Source organism: Piliocolobus tephrosceles, chromosome 5 (genome assembly GCF_002776525.5).
Source record: "Piliocolobus tephrosceles isolate RC106 chromosome 5, ASM277652v3, whole genome shotgun sequence".
In the NCBI taxonomy this organism is placed as follows: domain Eukaryota; kingdom Metazoa; phylum Chordata; class Mammalia; order Primates; family Cercopithecidae; genus Piliocolobus; species Piliocolobus tephrosceles.
Genome location: NC_045438.1, coordinates 43807517 through 43821874, shown reverse-complemented (window position 1 = coordinate 43821874; position 14358 = coordinate 43807517). Strand labels below are relative to the sequence as shown.

Genomic DNA, 14358 nt, shown 5'->3' with positions numbered 1-14358 from the left:
TCAAAATACAGAGGAATACAGAAAATACATATGTGTGTTCTAAAAGAAAATAATAGAACAAATACCCATTAGTCCATCACACAGCTAAAAAAAATAGAATGTTACCACTATCTTGGAAGCCCTTTGGAAATCCTGCCTAATTACATCCTCTTACAATTACGGGGTTAACCATTAACCTTTGTATTTCACTTTCAGTTTTTAAAAGTGTCTATGTGTCCCTAAATAATAAAGCAGTTAGCTTTGCATGGGTTTGAACTACATATAAATGGAAAAAAGTGGTAGAAATTTTTTTCTGCTATTTAATCTTTTCATTTAATTTTATAGTTCTAAGATTAAATCATGTTGATGTTGATTACTAGCTCATTGATTTTTGTTGCTGTACTATATTTATAAATATGCCAAAACTGAATTAGTTTACTATTAAAAAGTGCTGCTATAAATCTCCTTGGACACGTCTTCTGGCGTACTGCTCTATAACCTTCAAACTCAAATCATTCACTCAGTGTGTCCTAAGCAACCCCTGCTCTGTGCCAGAAATTGTCTGAGATCCTAAGTAGAGAAGAACACAGACTTATCCCTCCCATGATGGAGAAGCAAACAATAACTAATAAACAGAATATTAAAAATTATGACTGACACTTTGCCTTAGTGTCTAAACCAAGCACCAGAAGTGTCATCTAAGGAAAAGAACAGTTCTATGAGGAGCCATAGAAAACCTCATTAAAAGAGAGGTGATCCACAACATTGAGAACTATAGGAATGAGTGCACCAGCCAAGGGAAGAACAGAAGTATTAAGCTGGTTCAAAAGTAATTGAGGTTTTTGCCATTACTTTCAATGAAATATCCTAACTTACTTTTAATGGCAAAAACTGCAATTATTTTTGCACCAACCTATACAAAGAGCTAGGACAAGCACTTTTTAGGCAGGAGGAATGGAATACAGAGTTTGCCATTTCTATCACTAAGTGCATGATGAAATGGTGATACCCCGGTGGAGCAGAGGGAAGGAGGTGGACAAAGAGGTGAGCCAGGCAAAGACCTTTTTGTTCTGAGGGCACCAGGAATCTTTTGTAAGCAGGGCATTGGGTCCCTGTGCAACGTTCTCCAAATATGAGTTCTTTGATTGTGAGAATCAAGTCCCTTTATAATGTTTTATTTCCTGCACAATCTTGGAGCCCAACAGATGAATGAAGAATCACACTGCCCTCTGCCTTATGCTGGGTGGGGATTTGCACATAATGAGAGACAGCCATGACCGAAAGTAGTTCACAGTGGAGACAGGGCAATCCAACTAACATTATTCGAGCACACAAAGGCAAGCACTTGCCACTAAGGTGAGAGAACCTGCTATTACAGGCAATCATAAACTACTGGGAAAACCGTGGAGACAGGTAGGATTAGCTTGTAAATGTTTCCAAAAGAGGTAAATCTTTAACAGTATTTGGGAGGAATAAAGGGTTACAGGCCATTGCAGAGAAAGGGTCAGGGTATTTCTAGTAAATGGAAAGGAAGGGAGAGGAAGAAGCAGATTAATAATAAACTGGTGAGCTCCAGGAGTGGCCCACAGGCCTTGGCTGGAGGGCAGTGGGAGAAGGCAGTGGGAAAAGTGAAGGCCAGTTGGCTCTGAATAAAGCACCTCATATACTTGAAATCCAATACAAGCTAGCTCTTTTCTGTCATTTAGTTGTTTGTCACTACCAATTTAGTTTAGAAGTTGGAGGGGTCCCTTCTGTTCATCTCAGGTTTGAGGGGAAGACCTGAGAAGGGGGGTTTTTTCTTTAGGAATCCAAAGAACCAAGAGAAGAAAACACCAAATGTGTTAATATGTTTATCCACCCAGAAGTGTTGTTGAAAACTGGGACCATGTTCATAACGACCCAAAGCAGTCTTCTGTCAATGGAAATTTTGTGGCTGAGTCATCTGTCCTCATTTTACAGCTCATCAGGCCTGAGAAGAACTTCCAGACCCATCAGCTGGATCCTGGAGGTGCAGCTGAGACTCTTTCAAAACTGCTGTCACCACAGACTCCTGTGCAGACCAAACATCCCTTTTGTGTGTTCATAATTTACTTCCTATTCTCTTTTCGCTCAACATACTGATCAGTAGCTAGAGGGTGGTGGCTTTCTTTTATTTGTCCTGGTAATTCTGCAACACTTGCTGCAACTACTACAACCTGCTAATTATCTTTGAGGTTCTGTGGATTATGCAAGAGTCAAGGTCATCTCATTCTTCCCTACATTGCCTTATCTGGAGGTGTCTTTCAGCCCTGTAGACCTCTCTTCCATATATAGCTTAAGCTTTTCTTATTTTCAAGCTTTGCATTGCTGTTTTCTCTGAATGACATTATACCTCTCTTTCCTCAACTCTCTTCATGTAGCCAGCTTAAAATTTATTGCTAATTTCTGTTGACTTTCAAGGAGCAGATTTTTCAACCCTAACATATCATTTTTCAAAGCATAATTTTCAAAGCATCACTGAACTGCCTAGACATATATTAACAGTTAACAAAAGGTAGCAAACAAGAATACTTGGATCTTTTCAATTTACCCTATCTTAAAAGAATAGGTAAATATCACTTTCCATATCAACTATCTGACAAGGTCTAGGGTAGACTCAATCATTAGAACTACAACCACAAATAGAATCCAGATAGCATAAATCTATATGCTAAGTATTCACACTGCTACTTAATTTTAGGTTATTTTGGGGGGGAAATATCCTTTTGATGAAAGGACTGTCACAGAATTCCACTCTGAACACATCCTCCACAGGAAAAATGCATTGATAATACTAAATGTCTCAAGATATATTTAAAAGAAAACAGAGCCTTTTATCTAACTTGTTATGGTGCCAGTTCAAATTTAGATCAGGAATGTGATTTTTTAGTGTTTCTTTATATACATTTGTCGCATACAAATTGAGACAAACTGGAACTCTACACTTCCAAATGGGCAAAAGGTACTGAAAACACATGACTTAATACTTTCTTTGATTTAATCCTCTTAAACTGGGTGGCAGCACAATTTTTGAAAAAGCTTTTTACATTACTGCTGTGTTTTGGTTAATTTTGTTCTCCAAGTAAGAATGGCATGTGTTTAGTACTGCATACTGATGGGGCAAGTAATAAAACATTTATAGAAACAAAACCAATTCCCTGAGTGAGGCACACTGAAAACCAGATTAACTCGGCAAACACTCCATCCTCTTCATTTATCTTTCTCTCTCTCTCGTTTTTTTTTTTTTTTAAAGTCAATTCAAGTAACAGATTGATTAACTTTGGTAGAATAACTCACAACATAGTGCTTTTTGTAGTCTTCGGATTTTGATTGCTGTACGGTAGGCAGAAAAACGTATGTTATTCAGGTCAGCTGAAATAGAAAAAGGAACAATTCAAAGATAGGCTTATTATTGAATATATATTGAATGCCAAGAATGTATTTGGTTACTTTGGATGATGAAAAAATATTATGTCTGCCTGAAATAAAAAGTCTTCTCCCAAATTCCCCAATAAGTATCCAAGAAAAAAATTAAATGATCATTAGCACCATGTTGGGATACATCTCAAAGCAGTGCTACACAGAAAATTCTAAGAAAGTATTTTCAAACAGGTGTCAGGGCTCAGAACATGGTGGGTTGAGTACTTTGAAATGAAGGAGAGTGAAAGGCCTCAGAAGTAAGGTCTCTCTGACCTCTGGGTCTCTTGTCTCCTGCCGCTCTTTCTTCTTCCAAAGTGATCAACAGAAATCAGAATTCCTCTTCCCCAAGGTGGGTCATAAAAACTAGAACTCCTCTTGCCCAAAGCAAGCCATAAAATCTAGCAAGTTCACTGTGACCTTCGCCCTTCTCTCCTGAAGATTCTCCTGCGACAGATATCCTGTCCCTAGAGGAATATGCGGCAGGGAGAAGCCAAGAAGAATCTGAACAGATAGGCCTTGCTGGAATTCCCTTCTCAGTCTATTATCATTAAATTATACCCTTTCATCCAATCACAATTCCATGCAGTCATCCATTCCTCACTCAATCTAAGTGTAAAAATAGATACTTTTCCCTGTTGTTTTTGAGTCTTCTGAAGGCTCTCATGTCAGGTAAAACTTTGATTAAGTAAATTTCTTGTGCTTTTCTGGTTGACCTGTCTTTTGTCATAGGAGTGTCACTATGACCCTTATGATGGGTGAGAAAAGGTACCACCCTTTTCAGTCCGTTGGTAGGAAAAAGAGGAAGTTAATGAAGAGAAAGCACAGCTTATTAAATGCACTGCACAGTAGGCAGAGGGCCCTTCCTTTTGTTCCCAATAAAGGAGATTTTCCTCCAGGAGCATCTCTCCCAAGGACACTTCATTTTCTTCTAGCCACATTGTCCAGCTCACTATCCATGAAACTCATCTTAATTATATGTTCCTCCCACCCTGATTGATTTGGTTTTTCTGTCCTTTTGCAGATCTCATTAAAATGATCCTATAATCAATACTCAACTCTTTGGAAACAACAGATATTGCAATTTGTTTCTTCGTCCCCTAAAGACAGAGTATCAGAGATCAGTAGAGTTAAAAGAAAACTCAGATATCATCAAAATTTGCCCCTTGTTTTACAAGCTAAGCAAACCAGTAATATGTCTTTTGTTTGTCCAACTTTTGCAGGCCCCTTCACCCACCAAAATAAAAACTCACACAGAAGCCCAACATTTGAAGAGATTAAAAAGGGGGCATCCCTTTTATTGAAACAGGAGAGGGAGGCTTTGGGTGCTGCTCTTCTCTCCAGCATCTCCTTAGCTACCCAAAGAGAAAACTTTAAAAAAAACCACTGAACCAAACAGAGGAAGTAGGTTAAACAATAAGTTGAAAGCCACATTGCCCTAGAAATTAAAACAAAATCAGAATTCTCATCTGTGTTTTCTTGCATTTTTGTATAAAAATGAATTTAGCTTTTAACAATTTAGACAAATTTAAAATAGGTGAGCTAAGTTGATGACATGTACTAAATAAAAAGGGAGCCAAAAGCAAATTTAAGGCAGTGAATTGAAGTTGGCTATATTGTAACTGTATATTTATATATATATTTTTGCATGCAAAGCTGAAGGTTAAGATGACTCAATACGAAGGAGGTAAAACCTACAATTACATTCCTCCCTGTAAATCAAGTCCTTTTGGCTCACATGTTTTCAAACCACACAATTCTCCTAAGAAAGGCAATACCTGTTTATTGCATTGCCCTTAGAAGTTTAACTGCTTTTAAATGTCAATGACATGATTCTTTTAACATTAACATGCCATGTAAGAAAAGCTGGTGATTAGCTCCTATTTAAGAATATACAGTTCTCGGCCGGGCATAGTGGTTCAGGCCTGTAATCCTAGCACTTTGGGAGGCCGAGGCGGGTGGACTGCCTGAACTGAGGAGTTTGAGACCAGCCTGGGCAACATGGTAAAACCGTGTCTCTATTAAAATACAAAAAATTAGCCAGGAGTGGCAGCAGGCGCCTCTGGTCCCAGCTACTCAGGAGGCTGAGAAACGAGAATTGCTTGAATCCGGGAGGCAGAGGTTGCAGTGAGCCGAGATCACACCACTGCACTCCAGCCTGGGCAACAGAGTGAGGCTCTGTCTCAAAAAAAAAAAAAAAAAAAAAGAAAAAAGAAAAAGAATACACAGTTCTCAGTTGTTTAGGTTAATTAATTACTATTAATAACACTTACCAAGGGATTGAAAGAGTTCAGTCATTCTAGGATGGTCCCAACAGGTGGTCTGTGTTTGATGGCTGGAGAAAAAAGGTAAAATTTTAAAAATAAACAAAAGATCAAAAAACATCATATAGGCCAAAAAGGAAATACCCAAGTGGAAATTATTTTTTTCAAATTTTTTAAAATACATGCAAAATTACCCTCATTATGAACCATTCAGAAACCCAGTGCCCAATTATTACTTAATATTTGAAACATCGGCCAGGGACAGTGGCTCTTCCTGCAATCCCAGTAGTTTGAGAGGCCAAGGCAGGTGGCTCACTTGAGGTCAGGAGTTTGAGACAAGCCTGGCCAACTTGATGAAACTTTGTCTCTACTAAAAATACAGAAATTAGCCAGGTACGGTGGCGGTTGCCTGTAGTCCCAGCTACTCAGGAGGGCGAGGCATGAGAATCACTTGAACCTGGGAGGTGGAGGTTGCAGTGAGCCGAGATCGTTTCACTGCACTCTAGCCTGGGTGACAGAGTGAGACACTATCTCAAAATATATATATATATTAATAATAAATTTTAGCTAGGTGTGGTGCCTCACATCTATAATCCCAACACTTTGGGAGCCTGAGATGGGAGCCCAGGAGTTTCACACCAGCTGGGCAACATAGCGAGACCTCATCTCTCTATACAAAAGTTTTTTATACAATTTTTTTAATAATAAATTTCATTTGAGCAACTACATTGTGAAAAGACAAACGAAATTTTTTGCTTTGCCTATTTCAAGCAGAATTGAAACTAAAAATTAAAACCTAGATATAAAATGTGACTGTCACGAACCCTTGGGCCTTGACTTGATGTGGCCAGATCAATGCAGGCTCCAGAATACACCCATATCTGTTAAGCAGATGTAGATATCATTCAGAACAAATCCTCCAACAGCAGAAGTAGTGCTGTGAGAGTCACTACCCTTTAGAATTCTCGTCATATTTCCAAAGACTGCAGAAACAAGTTTAACTCTGAATGACATCATCCCACAATCTACGGAGCCTCCCTCCTCTTCTATCTTGAGTCGAACCGTCCTCTGCGCAAATCTACCCTTTCTTCTCTTCATGTGTATCTGGATTCCCCGCTCCCCTCAGGCAAGTGTCTCTTGCCACTTTGACTCTGTGTTCCTCTTCTCAGCTTCCTCCTATTAACCAGTATTATTATTTTCTATATGTATTAAACTGTTTTCCTCATGTTCTTCACTTTAAAAGCAAGTTGTATACGTTCTCTGTTTCTATAAATTTCCAAACTAATTCATACGTTAGATGGAAGTTTTGGGGTAATAAACTGAGATTAAAACATAAATGGAATGCTTCAATTAAGTTTCTTAGGTAAACAGTTCATGACTTTGGTGGGTCAGTGGCCTTACATTTAAAAAGAGTTAACTGCTCCTTATCTAGGTCAGGGTAGATTAATAACATAATAGTGCTCCAAAGACTTCTTAAATGACACCTAGTTCTTATAAAACTATTTAGTAAGTTAAATGAACCAGCATAGTACCTAAGAGAGTGATATTACAACATTCATAAAATCAAATTCAAGAGAAATTAGTTTTTAAGCCTATGTAATAGATCAAAAACTGGGGCATGTCACTGGGAAAAGAACATCATCATTGTTATATACACACAGGCAACAAAAACCCCAAATAACTCATACTTACCTTTGAAAAATATTTAAAGTGTGTATTTGCAATTCAGTATGTATCCTGGAAATATTAGCAATTGGGTATGTATCCTGGAAATTCCAAGATTTCAAACAAAATAATATAACTACAATGTGAAGATCTGTCTTAGAAAGAGCTGGAAAGTTGTCTGGCACCTCTACCCAGATTCTTGACTTCAATGCAGAGACAAATACTTCTACTTCATGGTCCACTACCGAACACCAACAAAACCATTCCACCCTTTGGTTTGATGGTAGTGATACTATACAAATTGCTCCAAAGCCCATGGAGTGGGTACTGAAGTTGTTTGACCTAAACTCTTGGTATTCATCATTAGGCTCAGAGCTTTACAGAAATGCAGAGTCTCAGAAAAATTTCCTAACTATCACCAACAAGTATGGAAGGATTTGCTGAGGAGGTAATGCAATTCCAGTAAGGTATCATGGGCTCCCAGTCTGAGAGAACCTACTAGGATTCATTGATCTCTTGTCTTCTCTTTCAGGGAATTTCAATCTCCATGACAACAGTATTGTCCAGAGGCAGACATCCCATCATGGAGCAAACCAAGGCTCAAGAACCAAACTAAAGCCATCGGTCACGTAGAGCCAGACGTTATACTTAAACAACAAATATGCTTTCTCTGGAATTACAGGTGTGGGTCTTCATCTCACACAGCCTCTACATAATCACAAGAGGAAAATACCACTATTTCTCAGTCAGGCTGAGAACTGAGAATTCAAGGTGAACACCACTTGCTAATGGCTCTTTTTAGTGAAACCACTATTGAGAGCCGAGGGGAACACACACATTTGGCAAACAGATGGAGGGAGGGAACGGGCATCTCCCTTTGTGAATTCAATACCAGTTGATTCATTAGGCAGAACTGCCAACACAGAAAATAAATACAGCCTCTGGTTACAAAAGTATCACTGCCACTTACCAAACAACAGAAATAAAAAAAAAAAAAAAAAACAGGAGATGCAGTTGGCTGCTGGTTTTGTTTTGTTTTGTTTTGTTTTGTTTTGTTTTGTTTTAAGTCAGAGGAGAGGGTTAAAGCAAAATCCACAATGAACCCAAAGGCTTAAAGTATTTGAACAGCTGCAGATAGCTCAGCTCCTCTTGCCAAAATGCCTGAAGTTCCCCCCGAGTAGGCAACCAAAACAGAATAAAAGTAGCATTTTACCCCAAAATAACAACAGCTTGGGTTCTAATTAATCTCAAATATGAACAAGGAGTGGGACTTCATATTGTGCAGCTTGATAAGCTCTAAAATAAAATTATGATTTTATTACTAAAAATCCTCTTTTTAAAAGGCAACAGCCATGGGAATCTATCCAAGAATAAAATTAAAAAAAATAAAAAATAATTTTATTATTTTTAATAATAATAAAATAACTGCTACTTAAAAAAGTAGCAGTTAACAGTTAAGTACAAAATCACATGGAGCAAACAATAGTGAGAACATGTGACATGGAACTAGGCTGACCAGCCATCCAGTTTTGCCTGTGTAGGGAAAAATTGTGAAGGTCTTTGCTGTGGGCAAAAAATCAGTGGGTATCCTGTAAAGCTTAAATTCTCTTTGAGCTATTTTAAACTCTGCAAACTGAAGAAAACAGATAGTAACGCAAATGATTTCTGTCCATATAAATGCAAATTGTGCCCAGGGGAATGCAATTGATTATTGTCCTGTGGATATTGACCAGTTTGTCAGCTTTGCGTCCAGAGGTAAACTCATTTTAGCATCCCTAATCTGACTATAGATAGGTGACACTTTGTATTCTCTTTGGAACCTATTATAACTTCTTACTGGTTCTCTTATTATGAGTTAAATGAAACATGCTCTTTTTGTATTCATAAAAGAGTTAAGATTTTTTTGCCTATTTTGAAAACTATCCTTCAAGCAGCATAAATCCTGCTTTATACTAGATTGTATACAGGAATTATACATCAGCATCCTGGTATAACTATTAAAAGTGCCCCCTTACTCTGAAGTGCCCCAGCTGGGATAACATATAATCTCTGTATTTTATGGACTTTATCAAAATATTAAGCCAATAAGGTTAAGAAGTAGTATATCCCTCCACCTATTATTATTCGTAACAATGTGTAGTGATAAGTCACAGAAAGTAAAATACAAATAATATAAGATTGTAGCACCAACAAATAAAACAAAAAAAGTTGTGCTGCAATACTGCCTAATATGTAACACAATGAACCAACAGCAAAGGACATGCACTTTTGTTAGACTGATAAAATACTGATTTCTGGGCAAAGGACTGCTCTGGGGAAGATACTTCTTAAACCCATTTGTCCTCATTAGAGTGGTCTGATACTTTTCCATGAAATCTTAAAGGATGATCAGAAGGCATCTTGCTGTCCAAAAACTGACACTTACCAAATATACTTAATTGTTACTAGCTATCCAATTTTATGCTTATAACTGGATTTTGTGAGGTCTGCTATATATCATTCCATTCCAATTATAATTATAAAGGCATATAACATAACATAACTAAAGATGAGTTAAGTAAAAATACAAATGTGGGGACAAGAATTATGTATATTGCCCTGAAATAAGACAATCACAGAAAGAAAAGTATTTCTTCTTTGCTGTGCATAGTAAAATATAACTTACTAGGTCAGGATGTATTATATTAATCACAGTAATAACATGCAATTGGAGTGCTCAGTTTGTACCAAGTAAACTTTTTTGGATAAACTTTTTCTATGTGTAAATTCAATTTGGATTACAGTTCTATGATTTGGGTGACAATACTGTCTCCATCTCACAGATGAAAAAAACTAGGGCAGAGAGTGCTTAGATAACTTGCCTGAGGTTCTATAGTAATAGAAACAGGATTTAAAGAGATAATCTCATTTTAAGCCTAGACTCTTGATATGGAAGTATATTTGCATAATTAAGGTTTTAAAATATTTCTTGATGAATCTGTCCAAATTTGAGTAAATGGTCTATAATTAGAATCATTACAAATAACCTCATCTCCCTTGCTTCTCTCTCACCCCTTGCCAAGCCTGGATCAGCTCAATTACTTGCCTACTCTGGACCTGAGCAGCTGTGGATAAAAACAACTAGAGAAAATCACTCAACAGAAAGACTCGTTTTACTTTAAATATGTGATTTCAAACCTCAAATGCCCAACTCCTGGCAACTGCACTACACTCCCTAATAAACTTGCTTTCCCAAACTCCAAAACAGAAATTCACTACTGCTATCTCTCTTCCCATACTGGTTTCTTTCTCTGCCTTAGTATCATTTCACTTTATCTCACGCTTCATTGAAAACCTAAATACCACTAGATGAGGACTCCTTTCTCTCTCCACCAACTCAGGAAACCTCCCTCCATCTGCCAGTTTGTCATACTCTTTCCCCTTTAACTGAGAAATTGTCCCTCTTCTTATTAAACACCAATTCTTCCCAACGATTTCTTAAACATTTCTTATGCTGCACTGTCAACCCCTCTTTCAAGAAGACTATCCTTTGTAGAATATAAATGTTTACAACGTGCCATTCTTAAACACACAAACACACACACACACACACACACACACACATCTACCTCAAATCTACATTTTCTGCTAGTTATCACCTTTTTTCTCTCCTTCACAGACAAAATTCACCAATGAGTAGTGTACCATATCTACTTCCTCGTGTCCCATTCACCACTCAAGCCACTTCTATTTGGCTTCCATCTTTTCTCCTGCACTCAAACTGGTCCTACAAATATTAGCTATGAACTCCATGGTGCCAAGTGGAGTGGCCATGCCTCACGATGGGGAAAAATAAGAGACGAGAAACACTGTAAACAAGTTATATAGTGTATTAGAAGGTGGGAGGTGCTATGAGAAAACCAGAAGTCTCCAGAAAAGGAAGTTGACACAAGCAAAATACAGGTTCTGTTAACATCTACTTTAAGTACACTTATAGAAGTTAGATATATACAGCAATCAGGCACGAGCTCCCAACTAATCAATTTTGCATTCAGCTGCCTAAAGTACGAAGAGTGAAAACAAATGTTGGCAATCTGATATGACATCATTTATTTGAGTAACACCTTCTTAAAGATCTGAGGGGTGGTATACTTACTTTGGAATTGATAATCTTTTCAGTCCTTGTTTCACTCAAGACTAGAATATAGGAAGAATGTGGAGTACCCTCATCAGTAACATTGATTCTCACTCTATGCACGTGCTTGTGTGTGGGTGTGGGTTTGGGTGTGGGTTTGTGTGCCTGTGTGGAAAAGCCCCTGGGAGAGGATGGAGGTAATGGATGAGAAAGCTGTAGGAGTAACTTACATATTCCTCAAGTTATATTCAACTTCCTCATCCACTCACAAACACTGTCTACAGTCCTCTAAGCTTTTAAAGGCAGGAAATCCATATACTTTTAGAAACAAAAAATTAACTTAAGAGAAAAGTTAAGAAGTGTGGAGGTCAGGATTTCAAGAAAAAAAAAAAAAAAAACATTCTGTCAAAATTCAAATAAGATATATGATCCCAGTTGATAACAGGTACTGTAAAAGTTTAGAGTCTTCCTTAAAAAATGCCATTAGTATCTCATGATAATGAAGACAGGAGGCAGGAAGACAATATTGTAAATTATGAATAATTCTGTAGGATTTGACTATAAAAGGCATTTAGGCTGGGCACAGTGTCTCATGCCTGTAATCCCAGCATTTGGGGAGGCCAAGGCAGGAGGACTGTTTCAGGTCAGGAGTTTGAGACCAGCCTGGGCAACACAGCAAGACTCCATCTCTAAAAAAAAAATCCAATTAGCTGGGCCTGGTGGCATGTACCTGTAGTCCCAGCTACTCAGGAGGCTGAGGCAGGAGGATTACTTGAGGCCAGGAGTACAAAACTCCAATAAGCCATGGTTGCACCACTGCACTCTGGCCTGGGCAACAGAGTGAGACCCTATCTCTTAAACAAATAACACTTAAAATAATTTCACACTCAGGAGGAGAGTTAAAGATACAAATATGGAAAGGACTATATAAAAATAGGCTACCATACACCCCAAAATACATGATGTCAATATTGCATGTATGACTAATAGAACCATTGTTACAGAACAATAAGGCAAAGTTTATTTGTGTTTGTTTTTAAATAAAGTAGTAGAATTAATGATCAAAACTGATGTGCCTATGTGCGAGGGGAGGGATAGGTGATAATTGTCTTGAGGGTACTAGATTGTCTAGAAATATAAATAAGCAAATACTCAGTAAACCCAGGGGAGCCTCTAGCTTGATAATATTTCTACATGAGCCCAGAATTCATAGGGAACCCCACCTCCTACCCAACCCTACCCTCATCTCCCTCACTCTCAAACTGGGGAGATTCAGACCATCAGACAAATTCCTGTAGGTCACTGGTTGTTGCACTGGCCCTGGGGAGCCTTGCATGCCCCCATCTGAAGGTGTTAACAACAGGAGTATGTTCCCACAACAGTTGAGGGGATCACTGTATCCTTTCAGTTTGCTTTTAAAAGCTGGATTTGTAGCTTTTAGCTTTTTATTTTAAAATAAATTACTACTTTATCTCTTTCTTTTATGTATTTTTAAAAGTAGGGATTAATTACTTCTAATTTTTTCTATATGGTTATATGAATCTTTTACTGTATTATTTTACTTTATAAACAGCATATTTTTATTTATTTTACCATTTTAAACATTATTACTTCTGTACTTTTGCTAATTGCAATGGCAGTTTAAAAAATTTAATCTTTATAAAGTATAGGTATCTTTTTTCCTCTCTGAATGGCCCCACAGTGATCCTACCTAGATTGTACGGTAGAACTCTACTAACTGTATCCCTTACCCCAAAAATCAAATTGCCCAGTAAGGCTGATGGTGCCATTATAATGCAATAGAGTTGGGTAATCTAGAAGATTCCAAGCCAAAATACTACTCCATGGCCCAACAATATGTAGATTAATGGCAGTGAAGGTGATATTTTAAGTCCTGAACTACCTAATGTCTCTCAAAGACAATGTCAGTTTCACCTAAATTACCTCAATTAACTAGGACAACAGTAATACATAAGATTTCTTCGCAGTGATGGTTTGCTGGCTGCTGCAGGGCAGGCTTTCTGCTGTTTGGATTTTTAGTTAGCCAAGGTATGCTTATGCTCATTTATCTGAAGCCCCTCCAAGCCCAGGATTTTAGTGATCCTAAGGTACTTACATTCTTTCATAGATCAATTTTATTCTTACCTCCCCATCAGCAGAGTTGGCCTAGTGAGTTTTAAATATTTATTTTCAATAAAAACAGAGTCACAGACTATTATAACAGACTCTCCAGTACATTTTTCTTATGCTTCTATTTCATTTACTTCTTTATCATTAAAACCAAAACCACAAGCTCCACTTCTGGAAAGAGATTCAAAGTGTGGCCCAACAGTTCTTCACTTAAAAAACTGGAACCGAAAAGATACCATCCCTCATCTTCACGGAAGAGGGAAGGCAGAAATAAAGACTGCTGTAGGGACCCTTTTGGAGAGAGCTATGTTTATTTTTTCATTGTTAATTATACCTTTGTTATGGGTTTATTCTGTTCTGGGATAAGTGTTGTATAACCTTTAATGATAAAATGCTTTATGTTAATTCTTTGCAGTTGCTGTTATACATACTTTGTTAGCTTTCATTTTCCCGTTAGGTTGAGTATTTGGAGATTGCCTTGCTGATACTCCTCTGTGCCCTTCTTTAGGGAAGGACTATTTCTCCTGTATTACCTAAGCTGGTACACACTTCTTCTAAAGAAATATGCATGAATTCTCTCCTCTAGACGGTATGTGTAGTTCTGCCAAGACAAGTTTATATAATCTACACAAATGAACTGTATGACTGCGATAAAGATCAACTACTCGCTCCCCAAGATTTTACAACTATTACAAACTTCATTTCCTTTCAGTTACTGAAGGATTAGGGCAGGTAGAGGGTGGCCTTGGGAAATGAGAGGGGGTCTAAAAG

The 14358-nt window shown here is 37.7% G+C and overlaps 1 protein-coding gene across 9 annotated transcripts in view; it reads right to left on the bottom strand.

The window, feature by feature from the left end:
- The window catches only part of UTRN (utrophin), a 580797-nt gene that overhangs the window by 73251 nt on the left and 493188 nt on the right, over positions 1 to 14358 (bottom strand). For all 9 annotated transcript variants that reach the window (XM_023183788.2, XM_023183779.3, XM_023183783.3 and 6 more), the window contains 2 exons: positions 5688 to 5749; positions 3295 to 3369 (listed from right to left, as the gene is read on the bottom strand). In XM_023183788.2, coding sequence (XP_023039556.2) covers positions 3295 to 3369; positions 5688 to 5749 — 137 coding nt within the window. The remainder of the gene's footprint in view (positions 1 to 3294; positions 3370 to 5687; positions 5750 to 14358) is intronic.